This window comes from Sebastes fasciatus, chromosome 23 (assembly GCF_043250625.1).
Source record: "Sebastes fasciatus isolate fSebFas1 chromosome 23, fSebFas1.pri, whole genome shotgun sequence".
Lineage (NCBI taxonomy): Eukaryota > Metazoa > Chordata > Actinopteri > Perciformes > Sebastidae > Sebastes > Sebastes fasciatus.
The window spans coordinates 6,019,016-6,041,356 of NC_133817.1; the positions used below are offsets into that span (position 1 = coordinate 6,019,016).

The 22,341-nt window shown below is 40.8% G+C and overlaps 2 protein-coding genes across 3 annotated transcripts; one reads left to right on the top strand and one right to left on the bottom strand.

Moving 5' to 3' along the window:
- Positions 1 to 18: 18 nt before the first annotated feature.
- Positions 19 to 11,842, bottom strand: LOC141761843 (NACHT, LRR and PYD domains-containing protein 3-like). 2 transcript variants are annotated; one of them, XM_074625482.1, is made up of 17 exons: positions 11,668 to 11,842; positions 9,137 to 9,239; positions 8,921 to 9,019; positions 8,276 to 8,392; positions 8,032 to 8,145; positions 7,663 to 7,776; positions 7,414 to 7,527; positions 7,159 to 7,272; positions 6,904 to 7,017; positions 6,586 to 6,673; positions 5,777 to 6,005; positions 3,440 to 5,246; positions 3,163 to 3,336; positions 2,811 to 2,981; positions 2,526 to 2,699; positions 1,705 to 1,751; positions 19 to 1,600 (listed from the first exon to the last, which is right to left on the bottom strand). In XM_074625482.1, exons 2-17 carry the CDS (start codon positions 9,223 to 9,225, stop codon positions 1,035 to 1,037), a joined length of 4,131 nt encoding a protein of 1,376 aa, XP_074481583.1. In that variant the 5' UTR covers positions 9,226 to 9,239; positions 11,668 to 11,842; the 3' UTR covers positions 19 to 1,034. The 2 variants fall into 2 exon arrangements, with proteins under 2 accessions (XP_074481583.1, XP_074481584.1); XM_074625483.1 differs by lacking the exons at positions 7,414 to 7,527; positions 7,663 to 7,776 and having other exon boundaries at positions 11,668 to 11,841.
- A 3,595-nt stretch (positions 11,843 to 15,437) lies between these two features.
- On the top strand, positions 15,438 to 20,367 carry LOC141761863 (NXPE family member 3-like). Its single transcript, XM_074625502.1, is given in 7 exon segments — positions 15,438 to 15,797; positions 16,476 to 16,628; positions 17,171 to 17,408; positions 17,411 to 17,465; positions 17,899 to 17,969; positions 18,304 to 18,507; positions 18,594 to 20,367. Coding segments are annotated over 7 exon segments (1,380 nt in total). The 5' UTR covers positions 15,438 to 15,692; the 3' UTR covers positions 19,148 to 20,367.
- The last annotated feature ends 1,974 nt before the right edge of the window (positions 20,368 to 22,341 follow it).

Below are 22,341 nucleotides of genomic sequence, written 5' to 3' on the forward strand. Positions count from 1 at the left end.
CATGAACCTTACCGCAAAACAACTAATAAACATGTACGTTAGACATGAACACTTTAACTCAGATTTTGTCTCATAACTTTATTGAAAAACTCATGACAGTAGTCACGTCATCTATATTTTGATTCAATGTTTAATGACACATCTCAAACGGACAAATGATGCATTATATATATATATATATATATATCTTTTTTTCAGAATGGTTACAAGAATGAGAATTGTTCAAAATACAAAATGTTTTAATAAATGCATTTCTGACCAGCTCAAGAAAGACAGCAGAATGAAAAGGCGATACACGTTTCTCTCACTATATTTAACAAGTATTTCAATTAAAGAGCATGTTCCCCTAAAATATGAAAAAATTTCCTTTCCGACATGTAGTTATGAAACATAAATGTGGATTATCCTTTATTTACATGATGATGTGTCTATGTCCTGGCCAATTAGCAGCCATTTTGACTGATTGTTAAAGTCAGAGCTGGTGCATTTAGCTTCAGTTTTAAACTCAAGATTGGCATCTACTATCTCTTTTTAACAAATTGATAATGCTTCAATACAACAACTATCAAACAAATAAATGATGCACTAAATGTGTTATGGTGTAGCGAACATTTAACTCACATGACTGATCAGGTGTTTCCGCTGTAGGCATTTTCTCGGATATTCCCATGACGTGCAAACGCTTGTCTTCGTCTCTGGACAACATGAAACATGACCAATACTAGTTGACATTAAAGAACAATTGAAACTAATTCATGAAAACTTCTTTCCATTTTTCTCTCGTAGATGGTTAGCCGAAATGTTTTGTTTCCAGTTCGCAACCTCTTCTTCTACTCTGTCAACTAGCGGATTACAACCAATGCGGAGCCTATAGCGACAACTTCTGAACAAACTACGCTGTAGCCGAGTTCATTCGCTCCGAACTAATTGATGGAAACGCGCCTAATTCACATTTCTTTTTTGCGACATTTCAAGTTCACTTAAAGATCTCTTGACAATTGAATGGAAACACTACACTATTGAGACCCTTCCTCCTACAATGAACACAGAGACACTGACGAGTCCTGGGACAACATCAAAGACTCCACCCCAAACCCAAATCCAAACCCGGGAAAAAGAGGTTGAGTGAATGTGATATTGAAGGTGTGGAGGTGGATCAGTTCTTCAGAGCTGACTCTGTAGAAGGACAGAGTGCCAGCAGGAAAGTCCACATACACTGCTACTCTACCAGAAGCAGAGGAGGAGGAGGAGGAAAGACGGACTGTTTCTCTGTTATTGTGCCAAGCGGAGTAACCGACATCAGAGCAGTTTAGACTCCACGACTGATCATTCCTTCCAAACCTGCACTCAGCGCTTTTTCCTTTCCTTGTGATTCCTCTGTAAGTCACTGCTACATCAACATCTCCTCTCCACTCGACCTCCCAGTAACAGCGATCGGTCAGATCATTTCCACACAGCAGCTGACAGCAGCGGTCAAATCTTTCTACATGATCGGGATATGGATGTTTTTTCTCTCCCACCAGTGTCACCTTCCTGTTGTTTTCAGACAGTTTGAGCTTTTTGTGTGTGGTGTTTGTGTCCAGTGTGAGTTCACAGGTATCTAACAGAGATAACAAGACACAAAGGCAGCCGTTTATAATCTAAAATTTTACTTATTGATTATTATATTGGTAATATCATGAATCAAACTGAATAAATACTTACACTTCCTCAGACCAGGTTTTAACCACCGCTGTCCACCATGGTCCACCCTGGAGGAAGAAACACATTCAGACCTGCATATTCTCTTGGCTTAATTAAACAGTAACTTTTGATAACCTTCCTCTGTGAGTGTTTCTCAGCTTGCATTCACATTGGTCTTAACGTTTCCCTCATTTCCTTTACTTGTGTCTGCAAAGTGAAGTATAAGATAATGTGATGTGCTATCCAAATAATAACTTTTATAATAATCACTTTTTAATGAGCGGTGATTCCATTCAATAACTTAAGACGTACAGGTAAAGCTGGGCATACACGGTACGATTTTACAAATGTTGTGTAATTCCTATTCCTACTGTACGAGTAGATGGTTTGCGATGTAAAGCAAAAGCTCACGATTTATATGCCCACACTGTACGGTCCGATCGTCAGCCACGACCTGAGTGCTCACACTGTACGTCTAAAATAGAAGAAAAAAAACACGGGCCGTCGGCCCCTGTGGACCATTCTGGCTGTTGACAGTTGTCAATAAAGATTTGTATGAAAGCTCCGAGACAGCAGCTTTCATACACCGTATACTACACAGCAAACGACATCCGACGAAGCTGAAATTCGGTCAGACTCTAAAGTGAGTCAAACGGCTCAGAATTCAGGCCTGAAACAGGCTAAAATTGTAAAGTGCATGGCCAGTTTAAGATGGTTGTGCCTTTCGTCACTCAACCTTTCTCACTCTTGTCATTGAGACATTGATCGTGTTGGTGAACTCTGTTGATCTTTTTTCAGAGGAAGACAAAAGATATGAATTACAGTGGTCTTTCTGGTCATACCTGAGAGTGTCCAGTCTCCTGTGTGGATCCTCCACTGCAGCAGACAGACGCTTCACTCCCGGGTCTCCTGGATGATTGTAGCTCAGGTCCAGCTCTCTCAAATGGGAAGGGTTGGAGCGCAGAGCTGAGGCCAGAGGAGCACAGCCATCCTCTGTGACCAGACAGCCTGACAGACTGCAATTAAGAAAATATTCATACGGCAACATTTTGGGTGAAACATGTAGACAGAAATCTTCACTGAGCCAGAATGAAAAGTATTCAAATGCTAACAAACTGCTGATTTACCTGACCATTTCCAGTGTACAGTTTGGCATCCCAAGTCCAACAGCGAGCTGCTGCACTCCTAAATCCCGCAGGTCATTGTTACTCAGGTCCAACTCTCTCAGACTACACTGCGAGCTGAGAACTGAGGACAGAGCTTCACAGCTTCGCATTGAGAGTTTACATAAACCCAACCTATGAAGAGATGCAAATATTTTAAACAATTGGTTTTGATATTTTATGTGATATATACCGGTTTGTGTGAGTTTCAAGGCAAAGATTATAAATCCACAAAACAGTAGAATTCCCAGGAAATTGACTCTGACATACCAGTGTTATACTTTTAGTGTTCAACTTTACCGAGGTTAAACCTCACCTGAGAGTTCCAAGTGTACAGTGTGGACTCTCCAGTCCAGCAGTGAGCAGCTTCACTCCTGAATCCCGCAGGTTGTTGTTACTCAGGTCCAGCTCTCTCAGAGTAGAGGACTGGGAGCTGAGAACTGAGGACAGAACTTCACAGCTTCTCTCTGAGAGGTTACAGCCACTCAGCCTAAAGAGAAATTAGTGACGAACAAAAGTTAAAAACATTTTTTTTTTACAGTTTCTCCTCTATAAATGATCAAATATTTATATTTACTGATTCCTCCACATACAGGGCTTTTTTGGAGGCTTTGACCACTGGAAGCAGCCTCTGAAGGGCCTCTTCTGAAGCAGAGTATTTCTTCAGGTCAAATACATCCAGATCTTTTTCTGATGACAGTAAGATGAAGACCAGAGCTGACCACTGAGCGGTAGAGAGTTTTTCTGTGGAGAAATGTCCTGATCTCAGGTTCTGTTGGATCTCCTCCACTAGAGAATGATCATTCAGCTCATTCAAACAGTGGAACAGATTGATGTTTTTCTCTGTAGACGATGTCTCGCTGATCTTCTTCTTGATGTATTTAACTGTTTTGTGATTGGTTTCTGAGCTACTTCCTGTCTGTGTCAGGAGACCTCGTAGGAGGGTCTGATTGGGCTGCAGTGAAAGACCGAGGAGGAAGCGGAGGAACAAGTCCAGGTGTCCATTTGGACTCTGTAAGGCCTTGTCCACAGCACTCTGGTAGAGTTCTGTCAGTTTAGGTTTGTCTTTAAAGACTTTAGAACGCCGGGAGGTTGTTTTTTCTCCTGACAGCAGATTGACACCAGAGTTGATGAATGTCAGATGGACATGAAGAGCAGCCAGAAACTCCTGAACACTCAGATGGACGAAGCAGAACACGTTGTCCTGGTACAGCCCTCTCTCCTCTTTAAAGATCTCTGTGAACACTCCTGAGTACACTGAGGCTGCTTTGATATCGATGCCACACTCTGTCAGGTCTGAGTCATAGAAGATCAGGTTGCCTTTCTGCAGCTGCTCAAAAGCCAGTTTTCCCAGAGACTCAATCATCTCCCTGCTCTCTGAACTCCAGCCTGGATCTCTCTCAGCTCCTCTCTCATACTTCTTCTTCATTTTGGACTGAACAACCAGGAAGTGGATGTACATCTCAGTCAGGGTCTTGGGCAGCTCTCCTCCCTCTTTGGTCTTCAACACATTCTCCAGAACCGTAGCAGTGATCCAGCAGAAGACTGGGATGTGGCACATGATGTGGAGGCTTCGGGATGTCTTTATGTGGGAGATGATTTTGCTGGCCTGCTCCTCATCCCTGAATCTCTTCCTGAAGTACTCCTCCTTCTGTGGGTCAGTGAACCCTCTGACCTCTGTCACCATGTCAACACACTCAGGAGGGATCTGACTGGCTGCTGCAGGTCGTGTGGTTATCCAGAGGCGAGCAGAAGGAAGCAGTTTTCCCTTGATGAGGTTTGTCAGCAGCACATCCACTGAGGTGGACTCTGTAACATCAGTCAGGATCTGATTGTTTTGGAAATCCAGAGGAAGTCGACACTCATCCAGACCGTCAAAGATGAACACAACCTGGAACTCTTCAAACCTGCAGATTCCTGCTTCTTTAGTTACATTAAAGAAGTGATGAATAAGTTCCACCAAGCTGAACTCTTTCTCTTTCAGCACATTCAGTTCTCTAAAAGTGAATGGAAATGTGAACTGTATGTCTTTGTTGGCTTTGTCTTCAGCCCAGTCCAGAGTGGACTTCTGTGTTAAGACTGTTTTCCCGATGCCAGCCACTCCCTTTGTCATCACTGTTCTGATTGGTTCATCTCTTCTAGGTGAGGGTTTAAAGATGTCTTCTCGGCTGACTGTCATTTCTGGTCTGTCTTGTTTCCTGGATGATGTTTCAATCTGTCTGACTTCATGTTCCTCATTGACTTCTGCAGTCCCTCCCTCTATGATGTAGAGCTCTGTGTAGATCTTATTCAGAAGGGTTGGGTTTCCTGCTTTAGCAATCCCCTCAAACACACACTCATACTTCTTCTTTAGATCAGACTTTAGTTTGCGCTGACATAAGAGAGCAGCAACACCATTTCCTGAATGAACAAAAGCCAAATGAAAATGTTTGACTCTGGTAGACCTGATATATGGAAACATTAAAGTTCAGATAAAGTTACATGTAGAGTTTCTGCAGTAATATCTGTTAAAAATGATATTATTATTACTGGTCTGGATGATAAAGTATCATATGATGCACTTTTTCTTGATTTATCCAAAGCATTTGACTCAGTGGATCATGGTCTTCTTCTGCAAAAACTCGAACGTATAGGTTCTAGTGACACTTTGTTGCATTGGTTTTCAAACTATTTAACTGGGAGAACTCAGTGTGTGTCCATAGACAATTATTACTCCGCATCTCTAACAATAAAGATGGGTGATCCTAAAGGATCTATCTTGGGACCAATTTTATTTTCTATTTATGAACTGTAAATGATCTTGGTGTAGGACTAGATCCAGCAAAGGTGCACTTCTATGCAGATGACACTATTACTTATACTGTTAAATAAAGGATAAACAAATAAAAAGTCTTCTTCCTAACATGTTATAAGTGTCCATAGCCTCTTACTGCTCTGCAGACGGCCAGCCAGCTCCTCCTGCTTCATTTTCCTCAGGAAGTGCAGTGTGATCTTCAGAAATCCCTCTTTGCTGCTCCTCCACTTCTCTTCTTCCTCGCCTTCCACCGCCTCCTGATCCTCACACTGACTCTCAAAGCATTCTGGGTAATCTGGACTCAGAACTTTCTGGAACTTCTTCAGTTCGTTCTTCACAAAACTGACAATGTTCTCCTCAAGCAGCTGGAACAGAGTGATATTCGAATTTAAATTAGCAGAACACAATCACATTCACCTGAAAGGCAAGGTAATCCTGATGAAACACAAGAGCTTTAATTCTTGATATATTCTTAAGGCGATGGTAGGCTGATTTTGCAATCATCTTAATATAGATATTGAAATTTACATTAGCGACTGAAGCTGAGCTCTAACTTTTAACAATTAAATGTCTTTTAACTTCTTTGGTTCCAAAAACAATTATTTCTATTTTATCTCAGGTTAATTGCAGAACATTTAGCACACCTGATCATTGATTTGTGCAATGCACCTACTCAGTGCTTGTATGGGAATATAGTCACCTAAGGATATTGTAATATAAATCAGTGTATCGTCTGCATATTGGTAAGGTATTTTGTTGTTTTCTATAATCTGAGCTAGTCGGATTAGTTGAAAAGACGAGGCCCGATAATGGAGCCTTGGGGGACTCCACATGTCCTTTTTGTCAACCACATGACAAACCTGCAGGTCTAAATGGTGTAGCATGGAGACTGCTAGGATCACAAAGGAAGTTTGCAGTAGTAGTTGTGCTTGCACATTTACACACCATGAATACGGAGTTCAGGTCTGTTTGATGCTGCTGGGCAGATTGACTACTGGATACAGGAGAGTCTTGTTTCTGATTTTTGATCCTCCTAAAAACACAGGACATAAACACAACGTTTAATGTGTCATTCTTATGAAAATGTTTTTTTACTTCATAAAATATTTTTTTAAGTCGTTATTGTCATTGAAACACAGCTGTATTCAGAGTAGTTGGTGTTGTCGTAATTTCAGAAACCTTCTTTCTGGATAATGTACTGCTGAAAATGATGTAGAGAAATGTCTGTTATAGAAATCCATACTCTCAGTTTTCAATTCTTACTTTTGATCATCTGACTGCTGTGCATGTTTGAAGTCAAAAGGTCGACCCTTAGAGCTGTCACTCTTCAAGGACACACAGCTGGGACCAGAAGGATCCGGTCTCTGCTGAGGGATCCTGTTAAAACACAACACTGATTAACACACATGTCAAGTAAAATCTTTTTAGATCCTTAAATGTTTCCCAATGTTAGTAATGTTGATGCAAAACTTTCTTTTTGTCCGAGATTTTTTTTTTTTTCCAGCTTTCAACTCTTACTTTTGATAATCAGACTTCTCTTCACGTTTGAAGTCCAGAGGTCGACCCTTAGAGATGTCACTCTTCAAGGACACACAGCTGGGACTAGAAGGATCCGGTCTCTGATGAAGGATCCTGTTAAAATGTAACACTGATTAACACACGTCAAGTAAAATCTTTTTGGATCCTTAAATATTTCCCAATGTTAATTATATTGATGCAAAACTTTCTTTTTGTCAAAGAAATGTTTTTTTCCCCCCAGTTTTCAATTCTTACTTTTGATCATCTGACTGCTGTCCATGTTTGAAATCAAGAGGTCGACCCTTAGAGCTGTCACTCTTCAAGGACACACAACTGGGACCAGAAGGATCCGGTCTCTGCTGAGGGATCCTGTTAAAACACAACATTGATTAACACACGTCAAGTAAAATCTTTTTGCATCCTTAAATGTTTCCCAATGTTAATTATGTTGATGCAAAACTTTCTTTCTGTTCAAGATTTTTTTTTCCAGCTTTCAACTCTTACTTTTGAAAATCAGACTTCTGTTCACATTTGAAATCCAGAGGTCGACCCTTAGAGCTGTCACTCTTCATGGACACACAGCTGGATACAGGAGAGTCTTGTTTCTGCTGCCTCATCCTCCTACAAACACAGAACAATCATTTTTTAAAGGGCTTACATGCTCATTATAAATACTTAAACAGTTATCAAATACTTGACGTTAAGTGACTCATATTTATCTCATATTTAACTATGAAAACGCTGCTTTTTAACATCATAAAATCACAGCTGGATTCAGAGTAGTTTTTGTTGTCGTGAGTTCAGAAACATTCTTTCTGGATAAAATACTGCTGAAACGTTTCTGTCATAGAAATTCATACTTTCAATTCTTACTTTTGATCATCAGACTTCTGTCCGTGTTTGAAGTCAAGAGGCCGACCCTTAGAGCTGTCACTCTTCATGGACACGCAGCTGATTCCAGAGTGATCTGGTCTCTGCTGAGGGATCCTATTAAAACAAAACTCTGATTAACGCACATGTAAAAGTAGAATCTTTGTGGATGCTTAAATGTTTTCCAATATGTTGTTGCAAAACTGTATTCTTGTCAATGAAATGGTTTTCAGCTTTCAATTCTTACCTATGATCATCAGACTGCTGTCCATGTTTGAAGTCAAGAGGTCGACCCTTAGAGCTGTCACTCTTCATGGACACACAGCTGGATACAGGAGAGTCCGGTCTGTTTTGCCGCTCTGGGCTTCAATACAACACACGCAGATTTGAGTGTGAATAATGATGGTGGAGTGATTTGAGAGCTGAGCTCAGGCCGTGTTCTGACCTGATATTAGCATGTGTCCTTGGTGATCGGACCACAAGTGGACAGCTTTAAGTACAAGGTGTGAACGCACTCAACAACCATTGAGGACGCATTGAGATGGGATCTTCCAGACCACATATGGCCACATTAAGGACCGCCTACTCAACTGACGTCCTGCTTGGATCGGCGGGTCTCACTGCGCTCAATACCTACGATAACCTTTTATTTTGATGTTAATAAAATGTACCCAAATTCACCAATATGGAGGATATTACTACTGACATTCATGGCATATTACGTCACAACATCTGCTGAAATAGCCATGTGTTTACTACGTGTTTATTTGCATACAGAGCGGAGAAGTTAGATCAGATCACAACTGGCCACTCAGGGCGCATGTGGAGACGCATGTTAATGCCAGGTCTGAACAGGGCCAAAGACATTTTTTTTTCAGCTTTCAATTCTTACCCTGGATCAGCAGACTGCTGTCCATGTTTGAAGTCAAAAGGTCGACCCTTAGAGCTGTCACTCTTCATGGACACACAGCTGGATACAGGAGAGCGTGGTCTGTGTTTCAACACAACACACACAGAGATTTGAGTGTGAATGATGATGGTTGAGTGATTTGAGCGCTGAGCTCCGACATAGAGAAGAATCATGGACAGTTAGAGATCCTCATCTCACCTCTGAGCTTTGGTCTGGCCATCATGTCCTCCACGCAGAGAGGTTTTAGAGGAAGGGACTCCATCCTCTCTGTCCTCACACCGATTCATAGCAGAGCCCACACCTTCACACAAACACAACAACATGCTGTAATTTATTACAACAAGCTTTACATCACAGGACACATTACTTCTCATTACTGTCACTCAAACAAGAAAACCGGTTTGGATGCAGGAATTCCACTCTAGTCGATTAAAATATTTAATCACGATTAATCGCATGATTGTCCATAGATTAATCACAAATGAATTGCAGATTTTTACCTGTTCAAAATGTACCTTAAAGGGAGATTTGTCAAGTATTTAATACTCTTATCAACATGGGAGTGGACAAATATGCTGCTTTATGCAAATGTATGTATATATTATATATGTATTCATGGTAACTTTGGCCACCGTGCAACATGATTTTGTCCTTTTATTATTATCAAAACTAAGAACAACAGCTGATAGTCGTCACATTTCTTAATGATTAACATAATTTACACATCACCTGTACTTGGAATAATTATTTAGAATATATACACAAACTGTAATATTGGTATTTCTATAGTTCTTTTATAACTTTTGTGAAATGCATTTCTCTCTCTCCGTGTCTGTTTTATGATATAGCTGTTATATTTTACTTTATGTCGTTTCATCTTGGTGGTAAATGTGTAAGTCGCAGTCAATGATAAGGATGTTCTGTGATTTTGTGGTTTAATAAAATAAAACTTTGAACCTTGATGTTTACAACATCTGCTACAATTAATAATTAAGAGATTGGAAGTGTGCATGTACAATCTGTCTGACTCAGAAAAAAAACCCTCCCATTCACCTGGGCGCCTAATAGTGTTGGGTATTTACTCTCTTGCTTCTGCTGTTTCCACTTTTATTGAATATTTTATCTGACATCTGGCCTGTTAAAGACAGGTCGTATGATATTATAGGCATAGGCCAGATAGGCGTTTGCCTAGGGGCGCCACTGTCTGGGGGGGCTCTGATCGCCCTCTAAAAAAAAAAAATGAAATACAAAATTTTAGAAAATGACGGTGGGCGCTCTTCCACTTTCTGCATTGACGTAACAAATGAAAGAAAATAAAACAAGAAAGAAATACACTTTTCCCCTCTGTAACTGTCATTGTAGTGAAACCAATTGTTTATTTATATTATAATAAATACAGTTATTTATGAAATTAAAAATATTAATTTTCAGTCCTCCGACGGAGGACCTATCCTGGTCATCACCAGCGTGATAAGGACATCTTCCCATGTGTACATCACCCGGTGAGATCGATTTACATTGTTTTCTATAAACGATAACGTTACTGTGCACAGTTAGCAGAGCGTTTAGCTCATGCTAAACTAGTGAGGTGCTAACAAGAGCGTGTCTGCTCAGTGTTTACCGTTGACAACAGCTCTCCTCTCTGCTCTGTGTAGCACTATAACGAACATTGCTGACTATAGCTTCTGTGTTACGGTTAGCAGCGCGTCCTCGCTCAGGCTAACTCGGCGCGACACCAGCAACAGTTAAGTATATTGGTAACATTACTGTATGCATTGTTTACTATAAACTTTACTGCCTTATTAATTAGCAGAGTGCTCTCGCTCAGGCTAACTTTGGCATTGCCCACCCCCCCCCACTTGAAAACTCATTCCAGCACCACTACTTCCTGTCTTTGTTTGTTTCCCGCCTATTTAATTGTCTGCACAGCCCTGGACAGTTTCATTAGTCTCGCACACACCTGTTCTTACTTTCCCAGTTAGTCAGTCACTATTTATACCATCTCAGGTCCTTTGGTCTTTGTTGGTTCGCCTTTTGTTTGGAGTTTTGTTTGCCTGTACCTGCCTGCCTTCTTGTTTCTTTTTGTTCTATTATAATATCTTTGTTGGATTCAGGTATCAGGTAGCTACTTGCTATCATGTTTTCAAGCCTGAAAACAGAGCCATGAGGAGGTGCAGAAGTCTAGTTATCTCTCAGGACACTTGAATTACAATATGCTGTAAGGTTATTATGGATTCTTTACCCAATTATGCCAAAAAATATACCGCCTACTGCTGATTTAAATGGTTGTTTTTGATCTGTTGATCACAAACCATGCCAAGTCTTTTTGCTGGACTGTGGACCGTGAATGACACAAACATTCAAGGCGATCCAATGTGTGACCCTTGAAACATGCTATAAAACTTATAACACGATACCTCTCTGCGGCTCTGGTGTGGTTGACAGCCCTTGTTTGAACTTTTCATGGCACTAGCAGTCCGTAAATTGTGAAATACACAGAGTGACCAGAAAAAATATTATCTATAATACAACATCAATGTTCAACAAATCCAACACATCACTGCTACGAGCACCTCTACCGTTATGAGATCAATTTAAAACTGGCACTCGCTGAAAGCAAAAACTCTCGGTTAATTGACCTTCTGATGGTAAAAAACAATCTGCATGAAGTCAACGACTGAAGTTAATCAGCAGCTTCAACCAGAAAAAAGAACAAACATGTAACTCACAGCAGGAGGTTTTCAAAGGTCTGTGGATTCACATACTGTCTGAACTCTCTGTATTCGTCTTCTATCTGAAGTGTTCTTTAAGGAAATGAGATAACGGAGCAGCTCTGAACTTTGGAAAGAAGAACTCAAGTCAAACATTAACAGTATTAATCCTTATGAAAGGATCACAGAGTGTGAGGGTCACTTGCCACGCAGCAGGCTGGTTGGGTTAATTATCTCTGAGGAGAGGCAGCCGTGTGTGGCCTGCCCTCGCTGGTTCTTTTGTTTCATTTATGTTCTAGTCAGCTGCTCGGCAGCGGCGTTTTAGTTTTAGTCTTTTCAAGATATATTGAGTGTAGGGATCCTTCCTTTTTGGCCTGTTTTTATTTGATGTTTCCCCTCTCCCTTTAAATCGCTTGCGATTTCTGTTGTGGTTAACCTTCGGGATGAACTTTTAGATTCCCCTGGTCCGCAATTGCGTCCCTCTCCCCGTTCCCCTGACATAAAGATCTGATGATGCAGTCTTAACGGTGTATTTTATTAAGGCAGATATCCTTCTCATAACCTGACGATTAATCTCTAAATTAATGAATTATGGTTTATCAAACATCAGAAAAAAAACTGTGAAAATGTCCATTGTCCGAGAGCCCGAGTTGTCGTCATGAAATGTCTTGTTTAATCCAACCAAGAGTCCAAAACGTAAAGACATTTAATTTACTGAAAAGTATGTCAAAGAACAGCAGCAGAGATATCACATTCAAGGAAGCTGGAACCGATTTTGTAGCATTTTTACATTTTATATATATATAATATATAATAAATAATCATTCTTAATTAACCTGGAAATAAATGTGGGACTGAGCATAACATTAAAGCCTGTGTCTCTGTTCAGCCCAGTTGCACAGAAGTTCATGAAATAGTCAAAAAATGTAATGTATTGATTCTTCTACATAGAATTTCAATATTTTTTTCGTGATGGTCAGCACGAAATCATTCCGTATGTTGTCCACAGAAATATGAACCAGGAAGTATAGAGAGCGGCAAACGCCCTATAAGAAGGAGGAAGTCGGGGTGGATGGATATATTTGTCATTTAACTTCCGTACTTAAGTTATCCAACTTCCGGTGTTATTTAAACTGCAATCGTTTCCTAAACCTAACTAAGTAGTTCGTTGCCTAAGCCTAATCAAGACGATCTTTTCCGAAGCCTAACTAAGTAGTTTTATTTTGAAAGACTGGAGCGGAAATGTGATGTGATTAATTTGTGATTAATTGTGAGTAACTATGGATAATCGTGCGATTAATCGCGATTAAATAATAATATTTTAATCGATTGACAGCCTTAGTAATGATGCATTTCATTTGTTATAGACTTTGCCTTCACACATACACAGCAAAACAATTTTTTTTGTGTTTGTAGTTTGTGAGAGGAGAAATAATTCAGTAAATAATCCAGAAGTAAGCAAGACACTTTTATTCATTTTGTCACATGTACCTGTAGCAACATGACCAGGAGTCAATAAATACACCAGACTTAAGTGAGTCAGTTTCACTTTTATTTGTTTTCTCACGGGTATGATTTTCTCAGGAGTATGATCTGTATGAGGACCGTGTATTAGGACAGTGTATTTGTGAGGACAGTATATGTGGATATGTACAGTAAGTCAGTGTGTTAAAGGACTGTGTGTGTCTGTGTGAGAGAGAGTTGGTTCCCACTGGATTTTATGATGCTAATAACTTAATTTGCGGTAAAGGCAGCAAAGTGTCAAAGCCTACAGGCCTATATTCACTCAAATCTGAAATCCAGTCCAGAAATGTGGAAAGCAATTTAAAGTTTTGAACAAAGTCTGCTGTTGCTAAAGTTAAATCATCGCGAAAATCCCACAAATAAGAAGAGAAAATTAGCAGAATAATAAAGAGTGGAGAGAACATAAGTCAATTGTGAAGGGAACTCCCTTCAGGCTTTTCTTGCCTGCCACGCTCATGTGATTTGCTACAACAGAATATTCTTGTGAAGTATGGAAGACTTAAAATGTCTAAATTATCAACAAACAAAGAAATAAATACACTTTGTTATGTATGTGTTTCCTTTTTTATGTTTGTATTTACTGTCATAGTTAAATGAAAAACAACTGTTTATTTTTTGTCTTTAAATAATTGTCATTTAACATGCATTTTTCTTTCAATTATGACAGAGTTTGATTTGTTTTAATTTAGACATTTTAAACCTTCCATACTTCACAAGAATATTCTGTTTTAACAAATCACATGAGAGTGGCAGTCAGAGTAAGAAGGTTAGGAAAACCCTGAGGACACTATATTCACTTTATTTATTATTTTCAATTTAGGTATTTTAAAGCTTCCACGGTGAAGCCTTTACTCCTAAACTAAAATAAGATTGGGGCAGCTTTTTTTGTTTCACATGGGAGTGTTTAAGAAGATAAGGCATCAACAGGATAGTGTTGCCCATTTTAGCCGTGACGGTGATTCCTGCTGCAGTAGCTTTCTGTGGTCACTACCCTCAAATCCATTACCTGGAGGTCAAACAAAGAGAACAAACTTTACTGCGAACCAGCAAGATAAAGATTTCATCGCTGTGTTCTCTCCAAATGAGAGTTTACAGGTCATCTGAAGGAGTACGCTCATGGTGTATGACGGATGGATTCCAGGAAAATTCCTTGGTAACTCCAATGCACATCTTGTGAAATCACTGTTACTACAGCAGTGTGCCAAGAACAAACACAAGCAGTATATTTTTATTAGGGTTGTCAATCGATTAAAATATTTAATCGCAAATTAATCGCATGATTGTCCAGAGTTAATCGCGATTAATCGCAAATTTATCACACAATTTGTATCGGTTCCAAATGTACCTTAAAGGAAACCCTCACAGGTACTGCGTTTAGCATAAAAAATATGCCCAAATCATAACATGGCAAACTGCAGCCCAACAGGCAAAAACCCGCTCGGTCACATGACTCGGTCACGGGGTCCCAACATCACGCCGTCGTCGCGGCTTGCGTCCAGCCTCGGTCTGGGTCTCATTCACATGAACGGAGGATGGGAAATAACAATTGATTCAGCTATTAGTGCGTTTTACAACTTTAACAACTTAATCTTTTAAATAAGGGCTATTCAAGTGTTCGTACTGGGAAGTTGATTCACCTAAAAAAAAAAATGATCCGCTGAGTTACAGACGTCTCTTTCCCAATGTAAGTCTATGGGATAAAGTCTTTTTGGGCCCAATGGCATCACGGAAGTTGTGACACGGAAGTTGCAGTACCGCCGTTTGGCTACTACAAAAGTTGGGATCGACGACCGGCGCGCTTCGTGGGGGCTTGTTTGTTGCGCACTAAGTGAAGTGACTGATTCATGACGTGATGTGTCACAATCATATCAGACTCTCTATTGGCACACAGCTAACGTGGGTGGTAGTAATGGACACAATATGCTTGTTTTATTGGCGCAAATGGACCCCATCTGTAGATATGTACTTTTTAATGATACAGCACAATTTTATAATTCATAGCAAATTATTTCACGGACCCCCTGACAGAGTGCCACGGACCCCTGGGGGTCCCCGGTCCCCGGTCCCCGCTTTGAGAATCACTGGCATTTGGACAGGAGCATCTCTTATCTGTGTAATGCGAGTGAAAACAGATATATGTCGTAAGGGTAACTTTGCAGAGCGTGGTGTAGATTGCAAAAGATTGCAGTGTCCAAATGTATTCAAATATTGACATGATGACACAAAGAATACAGGGTCACATGGGAGTGAGTCATGTTAAGCTGCGAGAGAGAGGCTCCTGTCCTTGGTTGTGGCCTTAGTTGACGGTTGATCAATCACTGGAATTTCTTGGTTGACTGGATTTAGTTTAGTGCTAATGATTGAAAGCCGGACTGTATAGAGAAAGAGGTTTTCACAATTGAGTTAATAAGTAATGTTTTTTTGACAAAACAGTTTGTTTGTTTTTTAAATATTTTTTAATCCAGTACCGGAAGAAGTGGTCAACGCTGCAGACAGAGATGAAGACATGGTGATAAGTGATGATGAAGGCCAGAGCTTGTACAAGAAGGGAGTACGGCGCCATCCTCCTCTTTCTGACTGCCTTTTTCTTCATCTATGTGCTACATAACAATAACTTTCTGGAGGTGAGGACTTGCTTTTAGTGTTTGAAAAGTTTAATATTAGTCCGGATTGTGGATATAGTTTTGAAATGTGCGTTTCAATGTGGCCCAGCAACAGCAATGTTCTTCATTGCAATGAAATGCAATTTGAGATAAATGGTATTTTCCCTCTCAGCTGGCGGTACCGTGAAATGGTCGGCTTATTATTAACACAGTGTGTTTCTGTTTAACGTATCGGGGGATGCTTCTCTCATTCAGCAGCCTTGTTATGCAGATCTTTCCCATAGGTCAATGTTAACAGCAACAACAAATATATTGAAAACATCTTCCTTCTTGGCCCCTTTTGCTTTATTTAGTTAATTTACCACAGTGCATTTGTTTGATCTATCTTTGTCACCATCTCTCTGCCAATGTCAGCATGAAGTGGACTCCACCATCAGTGTCCCAAGAGTTTCCACTGATCCTGACATGAATCGCAGCTTCTGCAGTTTCCAGCCACTGTCCCCGAAGGACGCTCTGGAGGAACGCTTCATCCTAGACTCCATTGCTTGGCCTGAAACTCCACCTTTAACAGCTCCTGTTTGCTTGGAGCAGACCAGTGATCCAGCTCACAGCACCTTCATCATTCTCCCAGGGAGGGGAGGAGGACAGTGGCACGTAGGGGATCAGCTGGAGGTTATCATACAAATTTTTGACTTCCAGGGCCGTCCCAAGAAGTCTGGGGGGGACTTCTTACTCGCCAAGCTGCACAGCCGGAAGCTTGGTGCAGGTGTGGCTGGACAAGTAGTGGATCATCTTAATGGGAGCTACTCTGCTGTATTCTCTTTACTCTGGGAAGGAGACGCGCAGGTTGAGGTAATGATAAAAACTATCATGTTAAACTTTCCAGTGTGTAGGATTTAGTAGCATCTAGCGGACAGGTTGCAGATTTGCAACCAACTGTAGAGACAGTTTTTGGTTTGTCTGTTCTGGGCAACATGGCGGACTCTTTGGAATAAGACCCACTCACAATGTAGATATGAAGGGCTCATTCTAAGCTAAAAAAACACAACAATTCTTAGTTTCGGGTGATTATGCTCTAATGAAAACATTTCTGCCAATAGATCCCCCTAAATCCAACGCACTGTTTCTCTAAAATGAGATGGTACTTTAGGTGGTTTTAATTTTCTAATTGATTGTTGAAGTCCCATCCCCTTAGTTACTGTTGCCACGCCTGTTAACTTTCACTTCTCGCATGGCACATACGCAGTTTGAAATGATAACGGTGGCAGATTTACCACTAAAAATGTTGTCTTTTTAGAAACAATTTAACTTTTTCATTTCGGACAAAAGCAAGGTCTCATTACTGGCCACAGATTGCAGATTTTTAATGAAACTCTTGTTCTCTATCCTATCAGGTGACGCTGGTTCATCCTAGTGAGGCCGTCACAGTGTTGCGCAGGCTCACCAGCGAACAGCCTGACAGGATTTACTTCAAGAGCCTCTTCCGCTCAGGCTCACGCTCTGTAACTACCGTCTGTAACGTCTGCCTACGTCCAACCCAGCAGCCGCTGTGCAACTTCACTGACGTCCGTACAGGCGAGCCTTGGTTCTGTTACAAGCCAAAGAAGTTGAGCTGTGATGCCAGGGTCGACCACGTCAGGGAGGATACAAACAAACCATCAAGGCCAAGGAGGAGAGGCTCTTTCAAAGGTGATTTTTTTGTAACTACAGGCCATTAAGATTGAATCTAAAGTTTTTAAGTTCATTAAGTTTTACAGATAATACATCTATTTCTTTTGCCACTTGGGAGCAGCACAACAAGCTATTGAGATATGATCATCTTATGAAGTTGATATGGCTTAAGTGTTAGCAAAGGGTGGGCTATTTAAATCTAGTAGACATGGAGGAACATTAGCATTCATTTGCAGTTGAGTTAACGCTACCTGGAAAGTCCAATACGCATTCACCTTTTAGCTCTAGTTTGGTCTCCACCAACTCTTTTTTCTTTCAAGCAGTTGTTTCCCATTTTAGAGTTAGATTTTTTTAGTTTTGACTGATTTCAAATGTTTGTTCTCTTTTCTTGCATTCATGTTGTTAATGTAGTGTGTTGAAGACACATTTTATTATGTGTGCATTTCTTCAGTGGTGTCAACATGAAAGTCTCCATTCGGGCTTCAGGACCTGCCAGTGTCACCGTGTTGCAAAAAAAGGAAGGTAAAGCATGATTTTTACTACTGCCATCACTGCCTACGATAATAATATTCAATAATAATTAAAAACTGAATGTGCGACAGATGATGAAAGTAAAACTGACAGAAAAAATAAAGTGCAAAAATTTTCTTTTGGGTAGCGTTCCCCTTTAGAGGAACATATTCAGCCCAATTTGAGAAGAGCACTGGGCGCATGGAGTACTTGTTCATGAACGTTAGCCGTGTACCTAGTCCCTCAGGACTAAGGATAGTCCATAAGATGTTCATACAATCACTTTATATCTTGGTTTTGGTCTTTTCATGTGATAACCCACCCTTATCCTTTAACTTCCTCTCAGCTCAACCAAAGGTGAAGAGCACCAGTGTGACATCTGGTCCTTCTGGTTATTACTACCAGGATGTGTGGCGAGCACTAGGTGGCACCACAGTTCGCCAATTCAACACCACTGCCATGATTCAGTGTCTGAAAGGCAAGGTGCTCCACCTGCATGGAGACTCCACTATCAGGCAGTGGTTTGAATCCCTCAACGCAGCTCTACCAGGTAGTTGATCCACGGGGGATTCCACGGGGAACAGTTTGATTTTGTTCCCACTGAAGCTCATTCTGTTCCCTCTGTAATACTTTTAGATCTGAAGGAGTTTGACCTGCACAGCCAGAGGCAAATTGGACCTTTCATGGCCTTGGACTATGTAAACAACATCTTGGTGACGTTCCGCTGCCATGGCCCTCCTATCCGCTTTTCCAAGGTCCCAACCAGCGAGCTTCGTTACATTGCCAATGAACTAGATGGCTTAACCGGAGGTACCAACACTGTTGTAGTTTTTGGCATCTGGTCTCACTTCAGCACTTTCCCCGTGGAGATCTATATCCGGAGGCTGCAGAGCATCCGCAGGGCGGTGGTGCGGCTGCTGGACAGGGCTCCAGGAACGCTGGTCGTCATCCGCACCGCAAACCCAAAAGCTTTGACACTTTACGAGACAATAACCAACAGCGACTGGTTTTCGCTGCAGCGTGAAAAGGTGCTCAGAGCCGTGTTCAAAGGACTGAATGTTCATCTGATCGACGCCTGGGAGATGGTTCTGGCCCACCACCTGCCGCACAACCTCCACCCAGAACCTCCCATTATTAAGAATATGATTGACGTTCTCTTGTCCTACATATGTCCTCAAAAGGGTGGCTAGAATATGTTTTGTTGGGGGGAAGTAGTGAGGATTAAAGCACACGTTGAGTTTACATGTTATCTCTGTGTTTCTACCAAGTTCTGCATTATTCCTTCAGCAGTACATGCACAGACTAGACGCCGATTCAACATGCTGCATCGGCCGAAAAACCTCCGACACAGGCAGACTAGAGCCGACGGTGTGGGGCACAACGGAAAAACTACCACAAGCTGGTCAACGGCCGATCGTCGGCTTGGTGCGTCAGGTCCTTAAAGCTCACTTACACGTTAGAGGGTTAGGTTTGTTTGTTTTATTACAAAAACAAAAGTCTAAAATGACAGTTTGTGGTAATGCGCTGGACTTTTTCTTTGCTGAGCACAGTGACTTTCTGGAGTCTCCGCTGGTTGTCTGGCAACCTAAAATTGTCATTGTCAGCCTGCATTACTTCAGCTGGTTCTGGCTTACTGAGTGTAGCCAAGGTTGCAAACAGCTGCTGCCACCATTTTGGACTGAAAACGCTTATTATATTTATAATATTTTATTGTTCAACACAGGCCATTTCAGGAGAATATGACAATAGAATAGAAATGACTTTGTTTTACTTTTGTACGGCACTTTTTAGGCGGACGTTTTACTGGCATCCGGCAGTCGTTTTCAGTCCAAAATGGCGGAAGCCTAGCTTTGCTGCTGGGCGCTGATGTTGCAATGGAACGAACAATTGACTTCTCACTTCTTGGCAATAGATACATATTTTGGTTTTACAAAAACATGCAAATCTGTCTCAAATCGACCCTTGGGGTGGTTTATACACCAGATACTGTTGTTTTCCAGCAGGGTGGGAGTTTCAGTGAAGCATAAAACTGCAACTGGATTCACTTTTAGAAATGCCTTAATATTAAATAATATCTACCTTTACCTCAACGGCCACATATTAATGAAAATCTCCATCAAGAGATATGTCTGTGTTTTGAGGCTCCAAAGAACAGAAACAGACTATTTTCATGATGTAACAATAATATATTTGCATGACGTCAACTTTGGTATGACGTTCAGAGTATTGATGATACACTGTTAAATTACATGTAATTTAAAGATGTTGCTGTTACAGAATCATTAATACTGCAGGAAATGTTAACAGAGTTCTGCTTTTGGCTGTGGGTTGGTGGGAAGTTGTACTTTTTAGCATTTCTTTATATACTGTATAAAAAACCTATATGTAAAATGAAACGGGAATAATCATATGAATGGAGATTATTTTTCTTAAAATTCTCATATATTATTAGTATGAATATGATCCCTCTGTGAAGTGTTTTCACTGTTAATCCCATGGTGTGATGTTCTAACAGGAATAAAAAATGTTTAGACAAAACAAGGGGTTCTGCAAACAAAAGCATTTAATGAAATTTATTTATATTCAGTTGTTTCATAATGATATAAATGGACTTAGACTTTGCGAGCTGTGCTCTATATGGACTTTCATTCATAAAATCAGTCAAAATCCTAAGCAAACATAAAAAATAACAAAGTAAAAAATATGATTTAGCTCTTGCATCCATCATTAAAGATACAGTAGGTAACTTTAAAAAAAACAACTTTTTGTCATATTTTTCTTTGGGCACGGTGGAATCTTGCAAATGCCATTAGGAGCATTAATGGGTTGGGTCCTCTCACTCAGACTTGATCATCATTCTGGTGGCCTTCACGGAGTAAGGTGCAGGAGATTTCCAGGTATGCCAGTGGAGGCCTGACCCCCAACCGATGTGATTACCAGCTGGATGCCAGTCGCCGTGCAGACTGGCAGATCCGCAGCTGCTGTACCACCAGCCACCACCGTCTGAAGAGGCGCAATCCGTTTATGCAATGTCTCCAAAGATGCATGGGGAGCAGCCGTCGCTGTCGCGGTCGACGGTGCTGAAGCCGAAGCCATTCTGGTCAATGCCTGGATAGGCACCGCGGATGGCATCACCTTTGGACAAAGTTGGAAACCATTTAAGGAAGTTTAAAATGCTTTAAAATGCTTTGTAACGCCCCTTGGCATTGGCGTCACGCCCCTTGGCATTGGCGTCATGCCCTTTGGCATTGGCATCACGCCCCTTGGCGTTGTCGTCACACCCCTTATGTTTGGCATCAAAACCACTATAGTTACCCTCAGTATCACTTTAGGTTTAGGCAACTAAACCCTTTAGTTTAGTTTAGGAATAAACTATATTGTTGGGCTTAAAACTACTACGTTTGTACAGTGAAAATGACACTGAACGTTATAAACACGGGACACAAACGAACAGCTGATTGCAACGTTAAAGCGAAACTTAACGCACAGGACATTAACAGCAACATATCACATCTTTTCATATAAAAGACAAAAATGTGTTATTTCATCTTTCAATGTTTTCTCACTTTAAAGCTGGCATGTGTAGCATTTTATGTGTAGATCAACACATCATTAATCTAGACACATTACAAATGAGACCATCCCTGGGTGCTTTACACAACAAAACAGGAAGAGGGTGCTGTTGTTTCACAGAAAACAGAGCTTAGACAGAGTTTGTACTGAAAGCAGATGGTGGAGGAAATGAAAGTCAAAGTTTTAATCACTTTTGGTGGGACTGAAGGAGCAACGATCTTCAAAGGGAAGCAACACGTTGAAAATGTCATAACCATAAGCTATAAAATCAGCTTTTAATGTGGACCCCATCAGAAGTAGTTTCCAAGGTAATAACATTAAACGTAAAACCTCCATCATTAGCCATGTTTCCATTCACATATTTTTATTCGCATTAGAAAAGCTGTATGGAAACGGCAAAATTTGGTAATCGACCTCAATAGCAAAGAAAAAGTTTTTACGCTCGCTTGAGGTGGTTTTTGCCTTTAGTAATAAAGAGTTGATGCACTAAATGGGATATGGAAACGCATTTGCCGAATAAATTCTGAGGTAGCGGATATTTAACAGCTGTTTCTGGTGTCAGCGTCTTCTCGGATATTCCCATAACGTGCGAATGTTTGTCTTCCTCTCCGGACAACATGAAACATGGCCAATACTAGCTGACCTGAAAGAACAATTAGAACTTGCCCAACTAAATACACAGACTAATAAAATGACCACTTGCAATTAATTTTTGGCATTCGTGATCCCCAGAGGATGATGTCAAAAACTCATCGCAATAAACTCTGACATTCACGATCCCCAGATAATAACAAAATAGAAGGCAAAACAT

Coding starts and splice junctions, on each gene's coding strand:
- LOC141761843 (XM_074625482.1), bottom strand. CDS start 9,225: ATGAATCGGTGTGAGGACAGAGAGGATGGAGTCCCTTCCTCTAAAACC. Junction 9,020..9,136: donor GGCCAGACCAAAGCTCAGAG/GTGAGATGAGGA, acceptor GTTGAAACACAG/ACCACGCTCTCCTGTATCCA. Junction 8,393..8,920: donor CAGCAGTCTGCTGATCCAGG/GTAAGAATTGAA, acceptor GTTGTATTGAAG/CCCAGAGCGGCAAAACAGAC.